At 33.6% G+C, this 27,229-nt stretch overlaps 3 protein-coding genes across 3 annotated transcripts; all 3 read right to left on the bottom strand.

Annotated features, from left to right (window-relative positions):
- Positions 1–1,540: 1,540 nt before the first annotated feature.
- Positions 1,541–3,953, bottom strand: LOC18609567 (non-functional NADPH-dependent codeinone reductase 2-like). Its single transcript, XM_007044746.3, has 4 exons — positions 3,505–3,953; positions 2,506–2,749; positions 2,217–2,396; positions 1,541–2,043 (listed from the first exon to the last, which is right to left on the bottom strand). Exons 1-4 carry the CDS (start codon positions 3,843–3,845, stop codon positions 1,819–1,821), a joined length of 990 nt encoding a protein of 329 aa, XP_007044808.3. The 5' UTR covers positions 3,846–3,953; the 3' UTR covers positions 1,541–1,818.
- A 6,079-nt stretch (positions 3,954–10,032) lies between these two features.
- LOC18609565 (uncharacterized) lies at positions 10,033–12,180 on the bottom strand. Its single transcript, XM_018114975.2, has one exon. It carries the CDS (start codon positions 12,178–12,180, stop codon positions 10,033–10,035), a length of 2,148 nt encoding a protein of 715 aa, XP_017970464.2.
- A 2,691-nt stretch (positions 12,181–14,871) lies between these two features.
- Positions 14,872–17,093, bottom strand: LOC18609564 (flavanone 3-dioxygenase 2-like). The gene is made up of 3 exons (XM_007044743.3): positions 16,464–17,093; positions 16,023–16,350; positions 14,872–15,455 (listed from the first exon to the last, which is right to left on the bottom strand). The coding sequence occupies exons 1-3, from the start codon at positions 16,916–16,918 to the stop codon at positions 15,207–15,209; spliced, it is 1,032 nt and encodes a 343-aa protein (XP_007044805.2). The 5' UTR covers positions 16,919–17,093; the 3' UTR covers positions 14,872–15,206.
- Positions 17,094–27,229: the final 10,136 nt, after the last annotated feature.

The raw sequence follows: 27,229 nt of genomic DNA, 5'->3' as shown, positions 1-27,229 counted from the left end.
GTCAAATATGGTGAGATTTACCTTAATTACTTATGTTTTTTTCGTGGGTAAAGAAACAAATTTTACTTTAGAAAAGGTCAGGTACATGTGCTACTCCTTTTGGTAAAAAAAGGTACATGTAGGTTTGGTTTTGCATATTTTTAAATACATTTTTAACTCTTTTTAATATTTTTTAATTGTTATATACATACATGTATATATATATATATATATATATATATATATATATATATATGAATTTCACAATTTATTTATTACAATTCTTATAGACGTTCATAATGAGATGTATATATATATATAATGATAAAAAAATAATAAAAAAAGTGTGTAATTTTTTTAAAGTGGTTAAATTATTTATTTATTTAGTTAGTTATTTTAGTTGCATAAAATATAATTTGATATCGAAGAAATATTTAATAAAAAATATTTTTTAAAAAAATATGAAAAAAATCCTACAATGAAACTTTTTCAAAAAAATAAGTGATTTTTTTAATACGGTTGAGGTGAGAAGACTTTAGTTTTTATCAAAATTGTTGTGAAGCTTAGGAAATTTTTTATATTTAAATAATAGATAAAATAATAAAAGAAAAAGAAAAAAATAATTAGGGGATATAAAATGAAATTAAATATGAAGTCCTTTTTGTCAAAAATAATATAAAATAATATAAAAAGATAAATAATTAATATCGCCTTTTGAACGGATATGGTGGGATGTTAATAGCATTTCCACACATAACTGTATTTTAGAAGTTAAATTTCTTTTGTAGATCAAAATTATATTTTTTGAAATGAATCTAAATTAAGTATAAAATCCTATTAGAAAAAAGATTGATCCAATTAATTATTTATCACATTTAAATATAAAAGATCAGTGATAACTCCAGAAATTTTGAACTTGTACATTGTGACATTCATGTACTCGAAATTAATTTAAATGCTATGTTAATTTGTTTAATTAGTTCATTTATTTATTAATTTTTATATAATAGGTGATATGTCTATATATATTTATATATATATGAAATTATTAATGCATGATATATGTTATATAAATATTATTTATAATATAATTTAAAAAATGTTTTTTAATTTTTTAATCTTAGGATCGTTATGAAGTTAGAAAACACATATCTTGCAAAAGTAAACATAGACGAGATACGCCGCCATATCAGATGATATGCTGGACCATAAATAGACGGCTGCGATTTTGGATCGCAGAGATTTGTCTTTTGAAACTGACGGCACCTCCAGCCACCCAATTATTGACACGTGTTTGATCTACGGATTCTCTGGGCCTTCCACCATATTATATGGAGACAGAAAATCAGAGGTGGTCTTTTCAAGTGTTTGGTTCTCAAAGTGGAAAAACGGAGCATCAAAGAGGATGAATCGGACGGCCAGGAAAGTGACATGCTGATTTGAAAGCTTGACTTTCTGTTGGTTGGGATTATTATTATTTTTTGGTATCATTGGTGATATCCCAGAAGTTTTGATTGTTGTCTAGTTTTTTCCCTTTCAAATTTATCTAAAGATTAAAGAATAATCGAAGTGGTCCTAAGGCCCAGTCTCCTATATATTCACTGAGAGGGAAAACTTAATCCTGAACAGGCCATGACCATAAGTCTGGATGGCTTAGAGACAGGCCACCAAACACAAGTATTTGGATGTTGGAAGTCCAACTCCCAATAGACAAAGATCAAACTTAAAGAGGAAGGTTTGGGCTGGCTCAACTGAAGACAAGTATAACAGCAGTGCACTACTACAAATGATAAATTTAGCAGCAAAAATCACTGCAACCATAGCAAGGATAGCTAAAGCTTAAATCTCCCCATCCCACAGTTCTTCCAGGGACTTGAAAGGTCCATGAGGTGAGACCATTTCCAGTTTAGGCATTAATCTGTGCTGCCGAATTTCATTGAGTTTCTTATAATCGTCCTTTGATAATGCCCAGTCAAAGATCTGCAGGTTCTCCTTCATCCTTTCTTTGTTGAAGCTCTTAACCACAAAAGTTACCCCTTGCTCAAATGCCCACCTTAGACAAATCTGCCAAGGTTCCAAATCGTTGTAATGTTTTAGTCCGTTAATATAACTCAGAAGAACAAAGAACACAGAAATATTTACACATACAACTGGTATATGTTTCTTTTTTTGATTCATAAAATTAACGTATCAAAGTAAAGGCATTGCAGAAGCTACTCGAAAACAAGCAGTAGAACCTGAGCAACGGTCTTCTCATGAGCTTTAGCGATCTCCTTCAGTGTTTCATTTTCCATAACTTCAGCAGTGCCCCAGCGGGTCCCTTTTGCTCCCAGAGGAGAGTAAGCAGTTACAATAACATCTTTGGCCTTGCACAACTCTCTGAGCCTCTGCTGTTGCCAGAGAGGGCTAATCTCAACCTGAACAAAACAAATTTATCATCTTCATTACCTAATCATTGCTTGTTTACAGCAATCAAAAGCATGAAAACAAAAAATAAAGTACTAAAAAGGAACGAGAAAGACTCACTTGATTCACTGACGGGGGGATGGTAGCAAAGGAGAGTATGTTTCCAAGCTTCTTGCAGGAGAAGTTACTGAGTCCAATAGATTTTGTGAGGCCAAACCTCTGGCACTCTTCCATGGCTGCCCAGACTGACTTGAAATTCATTGCTAGTTGTTCCTCTTTTGGTACCGGGAATCCAATTTTTCCAGGTTTAGCGCTCAGAGGCCAGTGAATGAGGTAAAGGTCCAGGTATTCCAACTGAAGCATCCTGCATATAGCCTTTCTAATTACCAAAAAATCCTGTTCAACTATTCTCTGAACCGATTAAGTACTCCATAACAGCAAAATGATGTTGACTGCTAAACGATGCAATCTTTTGTACAGTTTTATCAATAAATATGATCCGCCCCAACTCTAGTTTTCTACTAAAAAGGTTCATTTCAGCCATAAACTACATTTCAGAGGCCAGGGACGAGATTCTTAAGGCCACAAAATAAAAGTAATTCGATTAAAAGTTAGAGGATGCATTTGATAGACATTAGCAATATTCATGAACATAAAATATGTAACTGTGAAATTCACATTTACCATCTATATATAGATTTTTCTTTAACACAAACATTGTATCCTCCTAAATGTATGATAATGGGCATAAAAAAGCTTTGATGATTATAATAAACCATTTCAAATAGTAATAGTAACAGGCATTAACATGTTCAAATTTCCATTGTGATCTCTTTCAATTCTCCTTATGCCAGCCTTGGAGTTAGCCTGAAACAGCAGTGGATCTATCCAATTGCAAATTATTGAAGGAATTAACCATGACACCTCATGACTAATGTTGCAGTGTAATAATTCCTGTGCAAGAATCTCGTTCAGTTGCTCTGTTCTCTCTCCTTTTTGGTCTTTTCTTATTTCTAACTTCTATTTTATCTATGAGACACAAAAGCCAAATTCATGGCGGTCAAGCTAGGATCAGATTCTTTAGTCTTTGATTAAGGGACTTAAAGGTAAAGATTTTACCTCAAAGAATTCTTGAGAGCAGGAACAACAAGATCAGCATGAGCATCAGTGCACCACAGCTTGGAAGTGATGAATAGTTCTTCCCGAGATGCGATAAGGCCAAGTTTAAGTGCTTCTGCTAAAGCTTCTCCCAAGGGCTTCTCGGACCTGTACAGCGAGGCAGTGTCAAAGTGCCTGTAACCAACCCTGATAGCCTCCAGGACTGCCTCTTTCAAAGCTGTTTCATCAAAGGGGTCTGCCATCGTGCCCATTCCAATCACGGGCATGTTTCGGTGGCCGGAGGAGGAGCTCAATTTCACCTCCGGGATGTTGAATACGGGCGCTTCTGGAACATCAGCCATTTGCTATGTTACACCTGGAGCTGGAATAATGTCGCTTATTGATTCCATCTCGGGCTGTTAGTTTATATATAACTGAACCCCATCTTTTACAGCCTTTACTTTTCTCCTTGGAGTTGTTTTGTGGGGCTTAATAGTTTCAAGCTGAGGAAATCTAAGGTTCTGATTCAATCATAATCTTATATCTTGCTGGTTGGTAGCGTTGATCATTGTTGGAAGTCAGAAGACTGTTTATACTTTACACTCAAGATTAATAGATCGCTTAATCAAATCATGAAATACTAGTAAGTTAGCATACAATTTAATTAGAATATTTTCTTTGTTGCTACTGAAAAGGGCAGTTGATCTTCCCTGACACGAAAAAGTTTTTCTTTAATCGTTACAAAAATTACGACTTAGATAATTTATACTAGTGGGATTAATGCTAATAGATCCCATTATTTCTAACAAAGAAGCCTGGATGATACCAATGATAGTTTCTGAGGACATGTTCATATAAGAATGAATAGTTTTTGTTAGTTTTTTTTTTTTTTTTTGGAAAGAAGAACAATTTTATAACGGTAATAAGCCTTTCATATATGAAGGTTGTTTACAAGAAGAAAAAACGATGCCTATTATATTAGACTCTATACTTGAAAATATAAAAAATAACACAAAAAAATAATGAAGACTCAATAGTTGACTACAAAAGATATGAAAAAGAGTTTAAATGTGAAAACTAGTTTCGAGGCACTTTATAAAAGGCACTAATTTCAAAGTAGATTTTTGTGGCTACTTCAGTACAAATAGCAATTGATAACGTTCTATTCCTAAGATACAACAAATCACTCAAACATCTTCTAATATTCACTCAAATAGAAAATTCAGTAAATTAAAAAATCTCTCAATTGCTTTTGAAGGAATTTTAGAATGAAGAAAAATAGAGTTTTTGGAAGCATAAAATGCTTAGAATGATTTTCTAAGAAAGAAGGGATTAGGAGAATTTTGAAGTTAGGATACAAAAGATAAAAAGTGCTTTTCGACGATGAGGGGATAAGTATTTATAGATAATAAAACATCAACAATGTGTCTTTTCATTATACAAACACATCTATTCATAAAGTGAACAAACGTATTATTCTAATTATCAAAGAGGCATACCTTTCTACAATTAAGAGTCACATCTCATCATAGATATATTAAATTTTGAATCACCAATTAAAATAAAAAGCCAACATATTATACAACTATTTTTATAATAAAATGTAAAAAGAAATGAATCCATTCACAGTCCCCTATGCTCAACCTAAGGTTTTAGTAGCACTTGGAATTTGCAATCCCAAGGCATAACAAACAACAGATAATAAAAGAAAGAAAAAGAAAAAAACCTCAACACTCGATAAGCATGGTTGATAACTAACAAAAAAAAAATCACGTGACAGGCACAAGCCTTGTCAATTACCAATTAAGCTTGAATTTTTTGCCTCAAATGAAGGAAGCAAACTTCCATCTTCAACACACCTCTTGAATGTTTGATCTGCACATTCCTAGCTTAGCTTTCAAAGTCTCGAACTTCTCTTTACTGAGTCCTTTGGTGCAAATATTTGTTAGCTGATCATCTGTGTTACAGTACTTGACAGATCTCTCTCCATTCTTCACTGCTTCCCTAATTGCGTAATGCTTGATTTATGCTTAGTCCTACCATGATATATTAGATTTTGAGCCATTGCTATGGCAAATTTGTTATCCATCCAAGAGTAGTTGATTTATCACAATTAAACTTTAGATCTTGGAGAATCTTTCTTAGCCATATTGCCTGGTTTATAGCTAATGCAGCTACAACATATTCTACTTTTGCAAATGACTAAGCAATTATTTCTTGTTTTTTTGAGTTCCAAGCAAAGATAGCTTTCCCAAGAGAAAAGTAATAACCACTGGTACTCTTCAAATCATCCACACTTCCACCTTAATCACTGTCATAGTAGCTTTGAAGCTCTTGTTTCTCAACTTTACAGAACTTCAAGCCATAACTCAAGGTCCCTTTAATGTACCTGAGTACTCTTTTAGTAGTAATTAGATGAGTCTTAGAAGGCTTGTGCATAAACCTTGAGACTAAACTAGTGGCATACATAACGTTAGGTCTTGAAGCAGAAAGATATAGAAGACTTCCAATTAACCTTCTATAGTATGTTTCATCTAAATCAGCACTTCTATCATCCTTGCTAAATTTGCTACCACAAGCTAGAGGTGCTACAACTACTTTACAATTCTCCATTCTGAATTTTTTCAACAATTCATAAGCATATTTCTTCTAATGTAACAGAATATGACATGAACTTTGTTGAATTTACAGACCAAGGAAAAAAGACATTTTTCCTAGATCACTCATCTCAAATTCAGTCTGCATCTTAGTTTTAAAGTCATCCACAAATTTGCCATCTAGTCTTGTAATAAGTAAGTCATCAACATAAAGTGATATAATCAACTAAATATTGTTACTTGACACTGGCACTTCTAATCAAGCCTTAGCTCTGCAAGTAACTGCCCATTTTTTCATACCATGTTCTTAGGGCTTGTTTAAGCTTATAAAGGGCTTTGATTAACTTGTAGAATTTGTTCTTTGTGCCTAGTGCAACATAGCCTTCAAGTTGCTCAAAATAGATATCTTCTTTAATGATCCCATTCAAGAATACAGATTTGATATCTAGGTGCCAAATTTGTCAATCTTTTTTAGCTGCAAGTGCCACTAGTAGCCTAATTATATCATGTATAGCTATTGGGGCAAAAGTTTCAAAAAAATCAACTCCATGTACTTGAGAAAACCTTTAACCACCAATCTGGCTTCATGCTTATTTATTGAACCATCAGAGTTAAGCTTTGTCCTGTACACCCACTTAACTCCAATAAACTTCTACTTATCTAGTTTATCTGTAAAGATCCAAGTCTGATTCTTTCTTATCATTGACATTTCAGCTTCCATGGCTTGTCTCCATTTACCATCTGCAACAACTTCAACATAGGAACTAGGTTCTGTAATTGCAACATAGTATCTAGAATAAATGTCTTGCAAAGACCTTGTTTCTCTTACATGAGCCTTATCAACATTCTCATCTAAATCTTCATTTGTTTCTGACCTTGACAAGGAATATGCAAAATTTCTTAACTCTGGGAATTTTCAACAGCATTTGTATCCCAATTCCATTTCATGTTCTCATAAAAAACTACGTCCCTACTAACAAAGAATTTCATTGTTTTAACATCTAGCAACTTGTAACCCTTTGAAACTTCACTATACCCAAGGTGTATAGGAACGAGTGACTTTTCACCCAACTTAGTTCTTGTTGCATCAGGTATTTAGCATAAATGATGTAGCCGAAAGGTTTAGGGCAATTAGAACTCAACAATTAGGGCTAGAATAGGGTTGATTGTGTTGGAACAATAAAAAGATAATTGGGTTTTCAAAGAAACCTCTTGAATAAATATTCAAATAACAAAAGATGATAATGATAATCTTCTACCTAAGATACTTATTTATAATAGTTAAGATAAATCCTAATCAAATAGTAATTCTAATCCTAAATAAAGACTTAAAGTACTAAAATTCTAATAAAGATAGGAAAAAGAATTTCAAACTAAATAAATAAAATAAAATCCTAAACTAACTAAAATACTAAATAAATTTCCATATGCGCCTGCATCAGTCCTTTCGAGTCAGAAAAGACTCGACTCCGATGAGTAGGCCTTGACATACTCCTCATAGATGTCGGGATCCACTCGTTTCAATTCTTCTTCTGCAATCCAAGTGCTTTCATTAGCAGGTTTAACAAGCCATTTCACTAAAAATCGTCTATACGGGTTCCCTCGTCTAGATCGAACCTCTTTTACATCTAGCACATCCTCAATAACTTCAACCTTAGCAATTGGAAGGTGCTGAATTTGAGCATCTATGGTAGATGCAGTTCCATCACATCCATCAAATGGATACAAGTCCAAAACATTGAAAATAGGACTGATTTGTAACTCAGGTGGTAACTCAATTAAATAGGCATTTGAACTGATTTTCTTTAGCACCTTACAAGGTCCAAACTTTCTAGACTTGAGTTTGTGATAAGTACCCTTAGGAAATCTTTCTTACCTCAAGTGCACAAGTACTTGATCACCTTCCTCAAATTCCTGCTTGCGACGATGTTGATTTGCTGTAAAAGAATATTCTGCATTGCTGGCCTTTAAAGCAGCCTTTACCTCTTCATGAAATTTTCGAATATGATTAGCAAATAACTCTCCTTCATTACTCACTCTAGCTTCTTGTGGTAGGGGTACTAAATCTAGCGCATGTTGAGGTTTTAACCCATATGCAGCCTCAAATGGTGTCTTCTTTATGCTTCGATTGACAGAATTGTTGTAAGCAAATTGAGCTTGGGGTATGACTAAATCCCAAGTCTTTGGGTTATTTTGAATAAGACATCTTAACATATTACCCAAACTTCGATTCACAACTTCTGTTTGACCATCTGTTTGTGGATGGCAAGTACTAGAATACTTCAACTCTGTCCCAAATTTCCTCCACAAAGTTCTCCAAAAATGTCCCATAAACTTCACATCTCTATCAGAAACAATGGAAGTTGGAATTCCATGTAATCTTACAATCTCACGAAAGAATAATTCAGCAATATGAGTTGCATCAGAAGTCCTAAAATACAGAATAAAATGTGCCATTTTTGAAAACCGATCCACCACCACAAAGATAGAATCAAATCCTTTTGCTGTCTTTGGAAGTCCCAAAACAAAATCCATACTCAAATGAATCCAAGGTGCATCTGGCTCAGGTAAAGGAACATATAAACCAGTGTTTTGAGCACTGCCTTTACTAAATAAACAAGCTGGACATCTTTTCACCAACCTCTCCACATCTCGGCGCATTTTTGGCCAATAATAACGATAAGCCACCATTGCCAAAGTCTTGTCTCTGCCAAAATGTCCTCCTAAACCATTCCCATGAAGTTCTCTAATGATTTGCTCCCTTAAAGATCCTTCTGGAATGCACAACTGGTTACCTTTGAATAAATAATCTTCGTGCAACCTATAAGGTAAATTTTCGGCTTGTAATGAACCCTGCAAATCAGCTATTATCTTGCTAAAATAAGAATAAGAACTATACTGATTTTTAAGTTCTTCAAATCCTGTGACTTGAGTGCTCATAACTGATAACATTTTACATCGCTTACTCAAAGCATCAGCCACAGTATTAGACTGCCCAAATTTATATTTTAAAGAGAAATTAAATTCATTGAGAAAAGAACTCCACTTAGCATGTTGATTACTAAGCTTTTTCTGCGAATGCAAATACCTTAAAGCTTGATGGTCAGAATAAACAGCAAACTCACGATAAGCCAAGTAGTGCTGCCAATGACGAATGGCCCTTACCAAAGCATAAAACTCTAAGTCATAAGTTGAATAACGTCGTCTAGAGTCTGTCAACTTTTCACTAAAAAACTCTATAGGCCTTCCATCTTGACTAAGAACTGCTCCAATTCCTACATGTGAAGCATCACACTCAACAACAAATAACTTCTCAAAATCTGATAGTGCGAGAACTGGGGCTTCAGTCATCAAAGCTTTCACTCTTTCAAAGGCTTTTTTGTGCAGAATATGACCATTCAAATCCATCTTTCTTCAAAGATTCAGTTATAGGACTCATAATAGAACTAAAATTTCGAATGAATCTCCTATAAAAAGATGCCAAACCATGAAAACTCCTTACTTCTTTGATAGATGTAGGTGCTGGCCACTCTGAAATTGCACGAATCTTCTCTGGATCTGGTTTCAAACCCTCTGCAGACACAATGAAACCAAGAAATACCACTTCTGGTTGCATAAAACTGCACTTTTTCAAGTTTATATAAAACTGCTCCTTTTGAAGAACTTCTAAAACTTGTTGTAAATGTTTTAAGTGCTTTTCCTTAGTGTGGCTATAGATCAAAATATCATCAAAGTAAACCATCACAAATGAATTCAAGAAGGGCTTGAGTACCTCTGCCATGACTCTCATGAATGTGCTTGGTGCATTTGAAAGGCCAAATGGCATCACCAACCATTCAAATAATCCATCCGGAGTTTTGAAAGTTGTTTTCCATTCATCTCCATCCCTCATTCTAATTTGATGGTATCCGCTCTTCAAATCGATCTTTGAAAACACTCTTGAACCAACTAATTAATCAAGCATCTCATCTAATCGAGGAATGGGAAAACGATACTTGATTGTAATTTTATTTATGGCACGACTGTCCACACACATCCTCCATGAACCATCTTTCTTAGGAGCTAACAAAGCTGGGCAAGCACAAGGACTTTTACTTTCACGCACTAGACCTTTCTCCAACAACTCCTCAACCTGTCTTTGTACCTCAGCTCGCTGCATAGGTGGCATTCTATATGCTGGCAGATTTGGTAATGCTACTCCTGGTACCAAATCAATTGCATGTTGGATGCTTCGTAAAGGTGGTAGACTTTTCGGCAAATCCTCATTGAACAATTCTCCAAACTCCTTCAATAACTGCTGAATTTCTGTTGGATATTGAGGAGATTTACTCATCTGATCACTTTTTAAATGCTTAGTTATCAAAGCATACATAATACACATCTCACTACCTTCAGCTTCAAAATTTTCAGCAGATAAATACCCAGTGATCTTGCTGATCTTGTTGTTTGCTGATTTCTTAGTCTCTTCTCTAAGAGGATATAAAGTGTACCTCTTGTTATTCTTGTAGAAAGAATAGGTATTTGGCTTCGTCTTATGAACCATATCGTGATCATACAACCAAGGTCTACCCACAAGAATATGACCAACATCCATTGGCACAACATCACATAGGGCCTCATCATCCAAGTTATCTCCCATAGTAAATTTCACCAAACATTGCGTAGTTACTGGTACTTCGTGTCCCTTCTTTAGCCACCCAATCTTGTAAGGATAAGGATGTTTGTTTGTAGGAAGCTTTAATTTGTTCACTGCCTCTTTTGAAATAATATTTTCCATGTTTCCTCCATCAATGACAAGATCACACACTTTACCTTCACAAACAACTCGTGTGCGAAAAATACTTCGCCTCTTCCAATCTTCTGCTTCCTCATTTACTGTTGTTGTCATTACTCTTCGTACCACTAATGACTCACCTTGTGCAGGATAAACATCGATTTCCTCTACCTCCTCCTCATACTCATCATAAACAGGCTCTAACTCTTCCCCTAATTCTGCTAAGTTCACCATTCGTTGTGGGTAAGCAAAAGAAGTGTGCCCCTTTTCCCCACAAGTAAAACATCGAATATGGGAATTGCTGCCTCCTTTATTTGTAGAAGAACCAAAACTGTTTTGTCCTCCATAAAGCATTATACCCTTGCCTTTATCATTCTTTTCAACATTGGTTGCACCTCTATTAGTTTTATTGATTGTGGCAGCCCCTTGATAATTTTGTTGGGATGTTGGGTAACCTCGTCTTGCTTTAGAATTATTTTGCCAATGGGTGCCATATAAGGGCTTTCTAGCACCATAGCGTAAAACCCGTTTTTCTGCTGATAGAGCATATTGACGAGCATCTTCAATGTTGTATAAACGAACTACTCCCATCTCGTCTCTAATAGAATGATTTAAACCAGCAAGATAACGAGAAGTAATTTGTTTGTTACTCTCAGCTAACCCAACCCGAATTGATAAGTTATTGAATTCCGATGTATACTCCTCAACGGTCATGTTATTTTGCTTCAAACAATGAAATTTTTCATATAATTCCATAGTATAATCAACAGGTAAAAATTGCTTTCGTAATTTGCTTTTCATGTGCTCCCAAGTGCTGATTTTAAGCTTACCTTGTCGTGCACGTTGCTCTTCAACTCTCTTCCACCATTGAAGTGCAGTACCCTTTAATTTCAACTTTACAAATAACACTTTCCGATTTTCTGCCATGGGTTTCCATTCAAAGTAATTTTCCAAACTAACTTCCCAATCCAAATATTCTTCCGCATGAAATTTTTTATGAAAATCAGTTATTTTGATCCTGATTCCTCCACCGTTTAAATCAAGAGCATGTAATAATCGGCCCTCCAATCCAACTCTTTTCGTTTGATTTGCGGGTCCATCTTCATGAAAGGGGTTCTCGTTCTCAAATTCATCATCATCCTCGAGATCGTGAATCTCAAAGGGGTTGTGGTCACCTTCCGGATTCTCCATTCGGGCTTCCACTGGTTCCTGACGCTGCAAGGCTTGCACAGCCCGGGTCAAGTCATCAATCATTCTCCGCATCTCTGCCAACTCAGCTTGTTGGGGTTGATTGCCTCTACCTCGACCTCTAGCTCGACCAACCATAATCTCCTAACTCAAATCTTTATAGGATAGTAAGATCGTTTGCTCTGATACCACTTGATGTAGCCGAAAGGTTTAGGGCAATTAGAACTCAACAATTAGGGCTAGAATAGGGTTGATTGTGTTGGAACAATAAAAAGATAATTGGGTTTTCAAAGAAACCTCTTGAATAAATATTCAAATAACAAAAGATGATAATGATAATCTTCTACCTAAGATACTTATTTATAATAGTTAAGATAAATCCTAATCAAATAGTAATTCTAATCCTAAATAAAGACTTAAAGTACTAAAATTCTAATAAAGATAGGAAAAAGAATTTCAAACTAAATAAATAAAATAAAATCCTAAACTAACTAAAATACTAAATAAATTTTCATATGCGCCTACATCAATAAACTATGCAACCAAAACCTTTCAGATGTTCAATTGAAAGTTTAACACCAAACCATGCTTCATCGGGAGTTTTACTTACCAAAGCTCTAGTTGAAGCTAAGTTGAGTAAATAGAAGCTAAGTTGAGTAAATAGTTTGCAGTGTTAACTACCTTTGCCCACAGTGACCTTGCAAAACTTTTCTCAAGCAGTAGGCACCTTGCCATTTCCATTAAGGTTTTATTCTTTTTCTCAGAAACACCATTTTGTTGGGAGCTATAGGATACTGTCAACTGATGCACAATGCCAAACTTACCCAAGTAGTTTTCAAACTCCTTGGCTGTGTACTCAATACCATTGTGACTTTTCAACATTTTAATAGTCAAGTTCATCTGATTTACAACTAGTGCTTTATACTTAATAAACACATTCAAAGCATCAGATTTGAACTTGAGAAAATATACCCAACTAAACCTTGTAAAATCATCAATGAACATTATATAATACTTGTTTTCATTGAGTGATGGAGTTTTCATAGGACACCCTAGAGCAGTATGCAGTAATTGTAGCCTTTGTGTGGCATTCTATCTTCTAGTCTTAGGGAATGGTGCAAGTTTTTGTTTTCCAAACTGACTTATGTCATAGACTTTTCCATTGTTTGACATCAATGGTAAACCATCAACCAAATTGCTTAAAGCCGTTAGCTTAAGTGAACCATAGTTCACATTACCAAACCTTCTGTGCCATAATTCTGTATCAGGTAAGGTGCAATTGTAAGTAGTAAGCCTGATTTTCATCTAGTTCAAAGGGAAACACTTGTTTCTCATTCCAACTATGAAAAGTTATTTCCTAGTAAGATCCTTGATAGTGCAGGCTTTGTCTTTGAATACTAACTTAAAGTTTTCATCTACAAGTTGACCTACACTCATTTAGAAAACATTTGAAATTGATTTAAGGCCATTAAGTGTTTGAACTCCTATTGTACCTGCTCCATAAATCAGAAGAAAATCACCATTACCTATCTCCATTTTTGTTATGAAACTATCATCAATTATGATAAATTTTTCCTTGCAACTAGTCCAATGATTCGAGCATCCACTATCCAGTAAACAAGTGTCATTTCTTTCATCATTATCTGCCTTTCTTACCATAAACAGAACCTCTTTTTCAGCTTGGTCCTTCTGCTCAACAACAACAGCCTTCTCTTCCACCTTAGCACCTCGATTCTTACAAACCTTCTCTACATGACCTTGCTGGTGACAGGCTCTGCATTTAACATTTGGCCTATACCAATAAAACCTTTCAGCGTGGTTTGTTTTCTTGCAATATGAGCAAGGTTGAAAACCTTTTTTTTTTTATCTCCCTATCTTTTATTATTGTTTTTCTTTTCTTTTTCCTTCCTATCAGTCCTTAATTTCCTTTGGTTTCCACTACCAGGTCTTTTATCTGAGTTCCTTGCCATTAAGGCTCCCTCAACACGAACTTCTTGCCTAAGAGCTCTTCTCTATTCTTGAGCTTGAAGAGCATTTAACAGCTCAATAACAGATATTGACCCTAAGTCTTTCCAATCCTCTAGAGATGAGATTTTATCCTCAAATTTCTCTAGTAAACTGATCAAAGCTTGTTCACAATCCTTTTCTAAGAGACATTTTCACCCAATAGCCTCAAACGGTTCACAACATTAAGAACTTTAATTGCATAACCTTGTACAGATTCATCATCGCCCATTCTCAACATTTCAAACTCTCTTTAGAAGTTTAGATCTTGAATTTGTCAAGTCCTATCCCTGCCATGAAATTCCTCTTTCAACTTATCCTATGCTTCCTTAGGTGATTTACAATTTATAATTTGAGTAAAACTAGAATCTGAAATAACAGAGTGAAGAAGTAAGAGAGCTTTGTACCTTTTGGCTACCTCCTTATTATGTTGCCTCAACTGAGCAATGGTTAGATTAGCAACTCTCAAAATAGGAAGGTACCATCAACTTCCACGATCTCCCACAAATCATAAGCGTTTAGGTAGGCCTATGCTTTGATTGCCCAAATGAAATAATTTTGTCGTGAGAAAACGGGAGGAGTAGTATCACTGAAGCTCGAAGAAGCCATCGGTGAAGCAGCTAAAATCAATGAGACTAAAAACAGAGTAAAATAGTAAAATCACATTAAAAAAAGGTTCTCCTACCGTCCCTCAATATCCTTTAATGCTATGATACCATGTTAGCTTTTGAACAGATTTTTCCCAAAATATAAAAGTTGTAACAACGGAGTAAAAACCAGAGAGAAAATGAATTTGTTTTTTTATGAGAAAGAAGAACAACTCTATAACGGTAATAAGCCCTGTTATATGAAGGCTGTTTACAAGAAGAAACAATGCCAATTATACAACGGCTTGTATAATAAAATGTAAAAAGAAATGTACCTACTCACAATATTCTATGTTTAACAAACCAGAAGTTTTAGTGTCACGCATTTGCAATCCCAAAGCATAACAAACAACAGACTATAAAAGAAAGGAAAAAAAAAAAGAAAAAGCAACCTCATTACGTGATACGCAGGGCTGATGACTAACGAAAAGATCACGTGACAGGCACAAGCCTTGTCACCTAACCAGTTAAGCTTGAAAGCGGACTTCCATCTTCAACACTTTTATTCTTTAATTAATATTTCAACTCAAAAATCTCCTTCACCAACCTCCTGGTTCCTTCTTGCTTGTAGAATTCGTCAAGGAACTCTGAGTAATGATATTTCCTATACACGGCAGGATGTTGCTCATCGATCAAATCCTCAATGGGACCAATAATGGCGTCTCTGCTTGGAGCATAAAACGTTGCTACTGACACTCGTTTTTGGGTTTTATTCGTCACGGCCCTGTGGTGCACACTCTTATACCTTCCATTACTCAGAACCTACATGCATGGAACACATCATAAGTCTTTACTTTTCACATATAAACAGAATCTCACCCACTGGGACTGAAAATGAGAACTAGAGTCCAAAGAACTTGAACCGATCTATATATTTTTCTAATACAAACAAGTGAGAAGAATGCAATATGCACGCAAGTTTTGTTTATTTTATTAGAGTAGCTAATAGATTCTATACCGACTGGAATAGCGGTTTACTAACTTTATGGCGCTTGGAATTATCACAGATGTCGTAGAGATTTGGAGCATGTCAAAATATGGAAAAATTTGGAGTAAATTGCATAATTAATCTATGAATTTTTTTTTTGTAGTATTTCATTTTCATTCGTATATATTTTGTTTTGTGTATACTCATTAAAGTATCAAATCGGTTTGGTACATACTTTATTGCGTGTATTCAAGGACAGATAAATTTGAAATAAATTTAAAAGATTGTGAAAGAAAAAGTAAAAAATTTTAGGTTATTAATGACAATGAAAACAGTAATGATGCAATTTATTAAAACTGTGAAATCAGGTTTGTTAAAATTTAGGGAAACATTCTAGTTACCTGAATCTGATCGCCCAGGTTGATGACAAAAGCATTGGGGATAGATTCAACTGCTACCCATTTGCCATCTCTGATCACTTGCAGTCCAGTTACCCCTTCTGATTGCCTAACAATTGTGAGGGCATTGAGATCGGTATGAACATTTAGCCCCAATGTGAGCTCAGGGTCTGGACATGGTGGATAGTAGTTCCCTTGTGCTCGAAGAATGGGCTTCTCACCAAGCTTCTTGACAAGACAACCCTTTTCTAGCCCAAGTCCTTGAGATATCAAGCTCAATAGCCTTTTCATAAGAACACCAATCTCCTTTGCATATTCAGCAACAACCTCTCTGCAGCCAGTTAAGAATTCAGATCACAATATATAGAGAGAGTAAACTTGAGAAGCTTAATTGAAGCATGAGTGGATGACTATAAAAGTTAGGAGACAAAGCAGAAGACATACCGGTATTGAGGTGGATTTTGTGGTAAAAGATGGATGATATCATCTAAGGGATGCCAAGGGTGAGAGAAGCACTCACTCCACATTGAAACCTTGTTTTGGCTTCCATCTTTAACAAAGTAATTGAAAAGCTTTACTTGCTTGGTGAGATCCGTTGTAAAGAATGGTGCCTTTTCTTCCGGTGGCAATTCAAAGAAGTCGGTGATAACAGCCATCATTTTGTCACATAATTCTACGGGAATTCCATGATTGACGATCTGAAAGAAGCCATACTCCTCACAAGCTTTCGATATTTGCTCAACTACTAATGCAGATGGCTCCTTCAGGTCGATGATTGGAATTGAGGCCAAAATGGTTATCTCGGACAGTTTTGGTCTTTTCTCTTGAGGGAGAATATACTTGGGAGTCAGAGAAAGAGGACCGCTGCCGTTAACCAACCGGAAGATTTTGGTCTCCATGGAAATTTCTGCAATCTGCAAGAATAGTCAACTCTGAGCAGAAAACTGCAGATCAAAACAGTGCTAAAATTTATCAAAACAAGGCAAATGCGAGCCAGAGCCAGAGCCAGAGCCAGAGCCACGTCCCACGTGCTCCTTAATGAGTAAAAAATTGCATGGGAGTCCGTCAGCTGTGCTTTATTGGTTTGGCTGCATCTGGCTTTTCCAGTTGGACTACAGATGGATAGCTTATGGATGAATTATTTTATTTATGTTAAGTTATTATCTTATTTAATACATAACATTTTAAATTTAAATAATGTTAAATTTGTTAAAAATAATAAGAGAAATAAATTTAGTCAATTGATGACATAATTATATATAAAAAGCAAAAAATTATATAATAGATGGTAATATTTGCCTTCATTGATTACAAAATTATATCAATACATCTATTATCTACAATTACAAAGGCTATCATAAGATTATTATTGATTGCAAAAAAAAAAAAAAGGTTTTCTGTTTTGTCTTTCTCATTTCATCTAAAACCGCGTCGTTTGGAAAAAGAAGAAAAAAAATATGGAAAGGGGAGTCCGTTGATTCAAAGTTCTTTTTATTGAGTCACATTATTGATGCAAGCCCCAAGCCCAGATTAAAAAAAGAAGCCGTTGGCTACATATTATCTCTTCTAATTATATTATATAATAATCATGATGATCATATATTTGAAATACATGAATTTCACAAAATTATAAGAGTTTCATTTAAATTTCATATGCTTTGAATATATATAAAATTCCCATAAAAAATATGTTGAACTGAAATGATTTCCATAAAATGTTGTAAAAATTCATTTATTCCGGACAGTTTTACCTCTTGTTTATACTATTTTGAAGGCTTACTCTAAACCATCAAACTATTCTAAATATATTGTCATGGCGTGCCCGATCCAAACTTGAGGGACATGAAAAGTAAATATCCTTGCACTTGATGTAAAAATACTTAGGGTAGAGCAAATGATTATTTCAGTTAGTTCAATTTTGAATATCTTGTAATCAAATTAACCGAATTTATGTTTAAAAATAGCCAAAATCGAAATGAATTTCACAAATAACCAAATTAATCGACACCGAATTAATTCGGTTAATTTGGTTTGGTTTTCGAAAACTGAATATTAAAATATTAAAAATGATGATAAACAATAAAAATAAATAAGATGGATACTCATATAAATAACAAATAATTAAAAACATGGATAAGAACAACAACATATAGTTTATGATTTATTTCCCATATGAAAACTCCATTATACCCTTATTCAAGTTCGATTAGGAAACGAAACCGAATTAACTTTAATAACTGAACTACCTGATGAACGGAACTAACTAAACGGAAAAAACTGAACTCACTTCGACTCGGTCCAGTTTGCATTTGCACACCCCTAAAAGTACTCATCCATAAATAAAATAAAAATTGCAAAAAAAAATGAAGAAGAATAAGAAATAGCTAGAATTTTGATATTCTCAACTTAGCATTAATCCTATTTTCCAAGATGCCAAATAGGTGTTGGAATCTATACTGATAAAGAAAAAGAAAAATACACGAAGAAATAACAAAGACTTAACAATTAAAAAAAAAAGAGTTTTGAATGTAAAAACCGGTTCGGGCATGTTATGGAAAGTGTTAACTTCAGAGTAGATTTCCATCGCTATCTCGATGCAAATTGCAATCGATGACGTCATACTCCCAAGATACAAGAACCATTCAAGGATTTTCTAATATGAACTCAAATAGAAAATTTGACGAACTTGTAAATCTCTCAACTGTTCTTGAAGGAATTTTAGAATGAAGAAGAATAAAGTTTTTGGAAACACGGAATGCTTTGAATGAATTTTTCAAAAACAGGGAATGAGTATTAATAATGTCACGACCCGGAACTCCTCTCGAGCCCGTGACAATCGTCGCGATGTCTCGATCGACACTCATTACTCGAAATGTGAACCGGAACCTTGCAAGGCTTTAATATCAGCTTCTCATTTCCCCTGTGAGTAACCATTGCCAAATATCACGTTCTAAAAGATTTTAAACTATTTCCAACTTAAAACAATAAAAAATAATTTTCGTCTTACAAGGGTATTTTAGTCATTTTTCTCTGAAAATTTTGAAACTAGCTAATAATGTAGTATACGGTGCAAAACACATATTTCATAATCAAAAATAAATTTGGATGTCTAAAACATTTGTTTAAAGTGAAATTATAACTGTTAAAATAAAATAAAAATATTAAACAAAATATTCTATTTTCTTATAAAACAATATTTTTAAAACACTGCGTAAATAATTTTTTTACAGCGTAAAAGCAAAATAAATTCCTACATACAGTAGTACAGATAACTAGAGTATGAAATTTAATTTACAATGACATGTGGACCCCCAAATGACAAAAATGAATGAAAGCTGCAAACCTACAGTTTTTGAGGAAGCAAAGCCAACTGTAGCCTTCGACGATATCAGCTATCTACAGCCTATACTGAGCCTGAAATGGGTGGAAATGAGGGTGGTGAGATTATAAAATCTCAATGAGTAAACAAACATCATCATAAACATCTAAAGTTGAGTACATGGAGATGATAAAGTCAATAATCGTAAACTGGGTCACAATATTAGAACACATTTCATTCAAAAAGCGTAACGAGGCTTATGAATCTCATAAAAACTAGGCTTGTGCCATAAATCCATCCTCGGAGACACCTTGGCCTAGGCATCCTATCGAGATTGCCAAGGCTGTTAAAAATTCACATTTCGCATAAAACACATTTTTCGTTAGACATCACAGCCGTTCCTTGGCGTTGGCTGAGTTCACCATCACGTGGTGGTTCAGCGTGAAGTGAACTCAAATATCACTTCAAGAGCTACCCTACGCGCCTCTACAACCGAGGTGAGCACATATAAACGGGATTACCGTGCCCCTCTCATAGGCTGGTCCACGGAACACGCCTACTACAGTAAGCTAATAATTATCCCACCAATCAATAAAATTCAATAATATGATATGACAATTATTGTAATTCACAGCCTTTTAAGGCAAACAAACAATCCGTATTTCAATACAATTGCTAACCAGCAAATCATACTTGATTTATTATAAGCCAATCAATTTAAACAATCAAATTGCAACAAATAGCAGTCTCCGTATACCTTATTTTTCAAAATCATTATTAATTTTAAAATAATTTATAAATTAATTTCATTGAAACACATTTATTCATAAAACATGAAAATTTACCTTTTTAAATCCAATTTTCCATAGAGTTCATGAAATCATCTAAAAGCCACCTTAGATAATTAAAATGACAGTAAGTTTACTCACAATGTCTAGAGTGCGGATTTTCGAAGTACTCTGACTACTGGTTCTCGGATGCAATTTTCTTGCCTTTATCGGAGGACTCACCACCTTGACATAGTACAAAATCGAGAAAGTTACTACATTTGTACTAAATTGAAATTAAACTAATTTAGACTACTAATGCATGATATGGAATGCAAAATGCACGGGTAACCGTCTAAACCCGGTATTGGCCTAATTCGTCTTATCACTCGATTAATTAGCCAACGTGTCCAATTTAGCTCCAAATTGCTCCATTTCTTTTCCAATACCTTAATTCACCAAACGCAAGTCAAATAACCTAAAGTTTGGCAAAACCATCTTCACTTTTCTTAGAATTTTTGGTCAATAATGGTGCATTAACACCGTGATTTTTCCTACTACTTTTCCACACCATAATTCATCATTTTCTAACCAATTCTCTTAAAATAAAAAATCAAATTCATCCTCACTCAATACAAGGTAGGTTCGACCATTGATGAGTGATGGGGAAAATGAATTCTTTTCTTATTGTTTTGCTTCTAGACATAGTAAACTAACTAAAAACACTAACATAACTTGAAATCAAATCAATCCAACATCATGCTCTCTCCATACCCATTCGGCTAGCCATGAATTCACTATGAAAACATAAAATTTAACCATGGAAAATAAGGAGAAATGCTTAAGGAAAATAGATTTCAAGTTCAAATTGAGAAATCCTACCTTTTTCACTTGTTTTCCTTGATTTTCCACACTTTTTTAATTAAAATTCTCCACCTAGGGTTTGTTATTTCTTTGTTTCCCTCTTTTCCTTGCTTGGCCAAATATTTGGAGAGAAGTGAGAGGTTTATAGGCTGATTTTTAAAAGAAATAATAAAATATTCTAAGCTTGACAAGTGTCATTTTATTATTGGTCTATTTTTAAAACTTTAAAAATTTAAACTTTTTATCTCCATCACATATATTTTCTCACTTATCCATAACATAAAAAGTCAATGGATGAATTCTATAAGCATGACAAGTGTTGGTGGTGTAAAATTACAATATTGCCACTTGGGTGGTAAAATTATCATTTTACCCATATGCTCCGAAAAATACCGGGATTACAATTTTTCACTTCTCAACCTCAAATCATACTCCAATAAGTCAAATGTGATCAGAATCTTTCAAAAAAAATTCTCATTTTGTCATCGAGTGGCAAAATTATCATTTTACCTCTAGATAGTGAAATTTTCGGTTTGACTCCAAATTGATCCTCGAACTCCAAATCACCATTTTAAATCATTCGTGGACTGTAAAATTTTCAATTTCACCCTAAAATCTCTATTTGATCTAATTCGACGCTTAAATCAACTTTATTGTACCTCTAGGTGCAATACCTAGTTTTGTAAATTTTTCGAGACTCTCCTAGCATGCAAACATGTTATCCATCACATGTATGTCATGACAAGTATTTTATAAGGTCAGGCTTTACAAATAAATAATGAAACATCACCAACGTGCCTCTTCATTCAGACACACCTATTCATAAGTGAACAAATGTGTCTTTCTAAAGGTACATGCTTTTCCACAATCAAAGGTCATACCTTTCTCAATAGACACATTAAATTTTGAATCATCAAAAATAAAATAAGAATTAAAAAGCCAGCAATTACCTATATGATTTGAAATTTAAGGTATACAAAAATAGTCTTTTACAATGTATTTAGTGAAGGTGTCTTGTGGAGTTAAACCTAACTTAGTATGAGAAAATCCATTCAAAAGAACCGTAGTGAACTTGCATCTTAAACTAAGATCTTCTAACTTAAGCTTCAATTCATCATACACATCATATGAGATTTTTATTGAGTTCCAAATGAGGTCATGCTTTAACGAACTTGTGCTTGTATCTTGCTTTTTGAGTGTTCTAAAGAAAAGCCCAATCTCATAGGCTGCGACCTCATAACCACACTCAAATAGGTGAGTTCTTAAAAGACATGTGTAACAAAAGCATATCTTGCACAATTTGCTACGAACTCATTCAAAGCATGTATTCTTCCAAACCGCTACATTGAGTGCCATAAAATCACGGTGGGACTATAAAACTCTTAAAAGATGGTACTTTTTCAATCACTAAACAACTTGTTTTTATCACATTGAGCCTTTGTCTTGGGATCTCTAGTCAGAAAGGTTAGGTTATCATTGCCAGTAATTTTTAATTAATGGGCTCTAGTCCCATCTCTCTTTAATATTCAATGACTTGCTTTTTAGCTAATCTTTTCGTTAACAAATTTGCAATATTTCTTGAAAAATGAATGTAATCTAACATGATTACTCCATTTTAATTAAATTCATGATTGTTTTCTACCTCAAACGCAAGTGTCTCTTTTGCTCATTTAAGTTTTTTCGTTCATATTTCACAATAGCCGCTTGATTATCACAATAAAGGTATGTCACGAGAATGGTTTTTCAAAATTTGGAATATCCATTAATAAATGTTTAAGCCATTTCACTTGTTTTGCTGTCGCATCTAAAGCTATCATTTTGGATTCCATGAAGGATCGAGAAATACATGTTTGCTTAGAGGAATTCCATGCAATAACTCCATCTAATGTGGAACATATCCTGTGGTAGCTTTAGTTTCATCTGAATCAAAGATCTAGTTTGCATCATTGTAGCATTCAAGCACAGTGGGATAACCTGATAGTGTATATCCAATGATATGGTACGTTTTAGAAATCTTAGTATCCTTTTCAATGCTGTCCAATTATTTATATCAGGAATACTGGTATATCTACTTAACCTTTCTACTACCTGTGCTATATCAAGTCTCGTAGCATTTGAGAGATATATGAGTGTACTAATAATTTGAAAGTACAACAATTGAGAAAATGCTCTCCAACATTTTTCCTAAATCTCATATTCGGATCATAAGGCGTATTTACGGGTTTACAATAATATTTATTGAATTTCTTCAATATTTTCTCAATATAATGTGATTGCGTAATTGTAATACCTGTAGAACTTCGTAGTATCTAACTCCCAAAAGAACATTTTCCTCTCTTAAATCATTCATATCAAAGTTATTCGACAAGAAATACTTAGTCTCCTTAATAATACTCATATTGCTACCGAAGAGGAGAATATCATCGACATACAACACATAATATGACACATCCAAGGTTAATAACTTCAATATAAACACATTTATCATAATCAATTATCGAAAATCCATTTGATAAGATGACTTGATCAAATTTCTCATGCCATTGCTTTGGGGCTTGATTTAATGCATATAAGAATTTCATTTGTTTACAAACTTTATGCTCTTGACCCGGTATGACAAATCCCTCTAGTTGTTCCATATATATTTTTTCTTTTAATTCGCCATCTAGAAAGGTAGTTTTACTATCCATTTAATGGATCTCCAACTTATATGGGCGCCAAAGCTACAAGCACTTGGATTGTCGTCATTTTTGCTATTGAAAAATAAGTGTTTAAATAATCAAACCCTTCTTTTTAGGAATAACCTTTTACAATTAATCTTGTCTTGAATTCCTATGGACCCATCTGGCCGAAGTTTCTTTTTAAATATCCACTTACAGCCAACAAGTTTACACCTTTAAGGTAATTTGGTTAAAACCCAAGTTTTATTATTTATTAAAGAGTCCATTTTAACATTTATGGCATCTTCCAAGTTCGAAGATCATCTTCCATTATATAGGTATAAAAATCGTTTCCAATTTTTTTTTCTTTACTGTTGCTCTTTTGCTTCTTCTATGACCTTCCATATTGATCATATCTTATTCCTTTTGCTTCACCGAAATTGGACTGCATTCAAAAGATATTAATTTATTCACCTCAATTATCAAGTGTAAAATATCTTGGGAATAACCCACAAGAACTCCATTAATAGTTTTAAGTCCCAATTTGTTCCATTTAATTTCTAGAATTTTCACTTTTGCCAAGCACCAACACATTCTTAAATAGTTTAAATTGGGTTTCCTTACTTTCCATAATTCATACAGAGTTTTGTCTAATTTCCTTTAAAGAACTTTATTTAGAGTGTGACATGCAGATAAGAGTGCTTCATTCCATAAGTTTTTTGGGAGTCCGGAACTTGAGAGTGTACAATTTACCTTATCTAATAAAGTTCGATTTTTCCTCTCTGCCACACCATTTGATTAGGGTGTGTAAGGGAAGATACTTCATGGATAATTCCATTCTCATTACAAAAGTTTAAAAACTCTATAGAATCATATTCTCCTCCTTTATTTTAACGAAGAATTCTAATTCTTTTTTCTTTTTGATTTTCAACTTCATTTTTATATGCAGTAAATATAGCTAAAGCCTTATATTTTCTTCGAATTGGAAAGACATAACAATATTTAGAAAAATCATTTATGAAAGTAATAAAGTATCTTTTACCATTCCTAGAGTAAACTTGAATGTCACAAATATTGTTATGTATTATCTTTAAGATTGCAGATTCTCTAATTATATATTTAAAAGACTTTCTAGGTAATTTTGACTGCACACATATTTCACATTGTTCATGCTTGTTTATGTCAGATTTAGGAGTAAGATCAAAATTCATCATTCTTTTAATGGATGTATTATTAATATGCCCTAAATGACCATGCCAAATATTAGAAGAAAAAAGAAAATTATAAAGAGAAAAACTATTATTGCTTTTGTTACCATGACAAACAACATTCGATACATTTAACTTGAAAAGACCCTCGGATACATATCCTTTATCAACAAAACACTCATTTATACTAATTGCAACTTTATTAGACTCAAACAATAATTTATAGCCATCTCAAATAAGAAAGGTGCTGCTAATCAAATTTTTTCTAATGTCAAGCACATGTTGCACTTTATGAAGAGACAAGGTCTTCGCAAAAGTCAGTAACAAATCTATCTTTCATTATTCTTTCACTTGTGCAACCGTAGAATTTCCCATGTTCTCATATTTTTCGTCAATGACTTGATATTTAAAAAATATGGATCAATCAACATAAATATAGATATTAGCATTGATATCAATTCACTAATCGATAACTCACACACTGAAGTGACCACAAGAATGTTTGAAACAAACCTTTTGTCATCTTCACTAGTCACAACATTGACTTGTGAGACCGACATCTCAAACGTTTTCTGGCCTTTGTGAAGTCGACAAACTCTTACGAGATGCCTTGGTTTTCCATAAACAAAACAACATCTTTTTTTTTTCTTGTTAACAGTAGATGATTGTTTACTAAAATTATCTTTTGATAACTTCCTTTTTTTCGAGTTTGAATTTTTCCCTTCTACTATGTTTATTTTGTCCTCAAACTCATTAGACAATTTATCCTTGTCTCTCTATATTTCTTCAATTTAAAGAGAAATAATTAAATTATCCATAGTCAAAATCTCATGTTTGTGTTTTAGGAAACAAGCAAAAGATTTCCATTTTGGAGGAAGTTTTTTAAGCAAAGCACCCACATGAAATTTTTTACACATTTCAATTTTCCTTTGTTTCAACTTATGAATAAGAACTTGAAAATGGTGTGTTTGTTCCATAATAAATTTATTATCAATCATTTTGAAATCCATATATTTTCCTATAATGTAGTTATCAAAAGCTTCATCCTCCTTATCATATTTCTTTTCTAATGCTTTTCATAATTCACATGTAGTTTTTGTTGTGCAAAAGATATCGTAAAGATTACTTGACAAAGAAGACATAATATGACCATGACAAATATAATCCTTATCTAATTGTGTTTGTGTGCTTGTATTCTCAGTTAAGTTAGAAACAGACTTTTGCTTTGAAGGACCAACAAGATCAGGATTTTCATTTGCCGAAATAATAGGATTGGAGATAACTGGAAAAAGTCATAAGGTTGTTAACCAACAACGCATTTGATTCTACCATATATGAAAGTTTGGCTTGGAGAATTTCTCCGGCTTTGCAAAAATTTGTTCTCCAATAAAAACCTTAAAAAAAAAACAAATTTACTTTGAAATTGTTGGAATTTATGCTCGAAAAGAGAAAAAAGAACACACGAACAAATAACAGGGACTTAACAGTAAACAAAAAAATGAGAAAAAGTTTTGAATGTGAAAATCAAGGCATGCCATGGAAGGCACTAACTTCATAGTAGATTTCTGTCACTACCTCAATGCAACTAGCAATCAATGACATCCTACTCCTAAGATACAAAGAACCACTCAAGGATGTTCTAATGTGCACTCAATTAGAAAATCTAGTGAACTCATAAATCTTTTGACTTTCTTGAAGGAATTTTAAAATAAAGAATAATAGAGTTTTCAGAAACATGGAATGCTAAAAATGAATTTTTCAGAAAGAGAGAATGGGTATTTATAGATTTTGAAACATCACTAACATGCCTTTTCATTCAAACATACGTATTCAAAAGTGAACAAATATGTCCTTCTAAAGGTACATGCCTTTCTACAATCAATGATCATAACTCTCCTAATAGACACATTAAAATTTTAAGCACTAAAAATAAAATAAGAATTAAAAAGCCAACAATAGGAATAATAGGATTCAAGCATCAAGTTCAATCACATAGATTGACATGAAAGAAATAGCTAATTTTAAAAAGTCAAAGAACCTTTTGGCATTACTACAACTAAATCACAATTATAATGAAATTAACACATTTTCTTGGGAAATGCACACTATTAGAATCGACAAGAAATTGAGAGAACTAATTACCAAGGAAAGAACTTAGTTCATACAAAGAAAAAAAGCTCACATATTTGTTAATGGTGCCTAATAGTTCTGAAATATAAGAAAAAAAGAAAATTACCACTTAATACATGAAGAAACGAAAAAAAAACTACAAAGAGCATTAGCCAACATGGCCATAAAGAAAATTAATTATTGGTTCATGGATACATGGTTACAAACTACTAATGATAACATGTCCATGAACTCAACTTACATGAAGGAAAAATAATGGCCT

Source organism: Theobroma cacao, chromosome 2 (genome assembly GCF_053813885.1).
Source record: "Theobroma cacao isolate CCN51 chromosome 2, ASM5381388v1, whole genome shotgun sequence".
NCBI lineage: Eukaryota > Viridiplantae > Streptophyta > Magnoliopsida > Malvales > Malvaceae > Theobroma > Theobroma cacao.
Note: the sequence above shows the minus strand (reverse complement) of the source record. Positions and strands in the feature narration are given on the sequence as shown.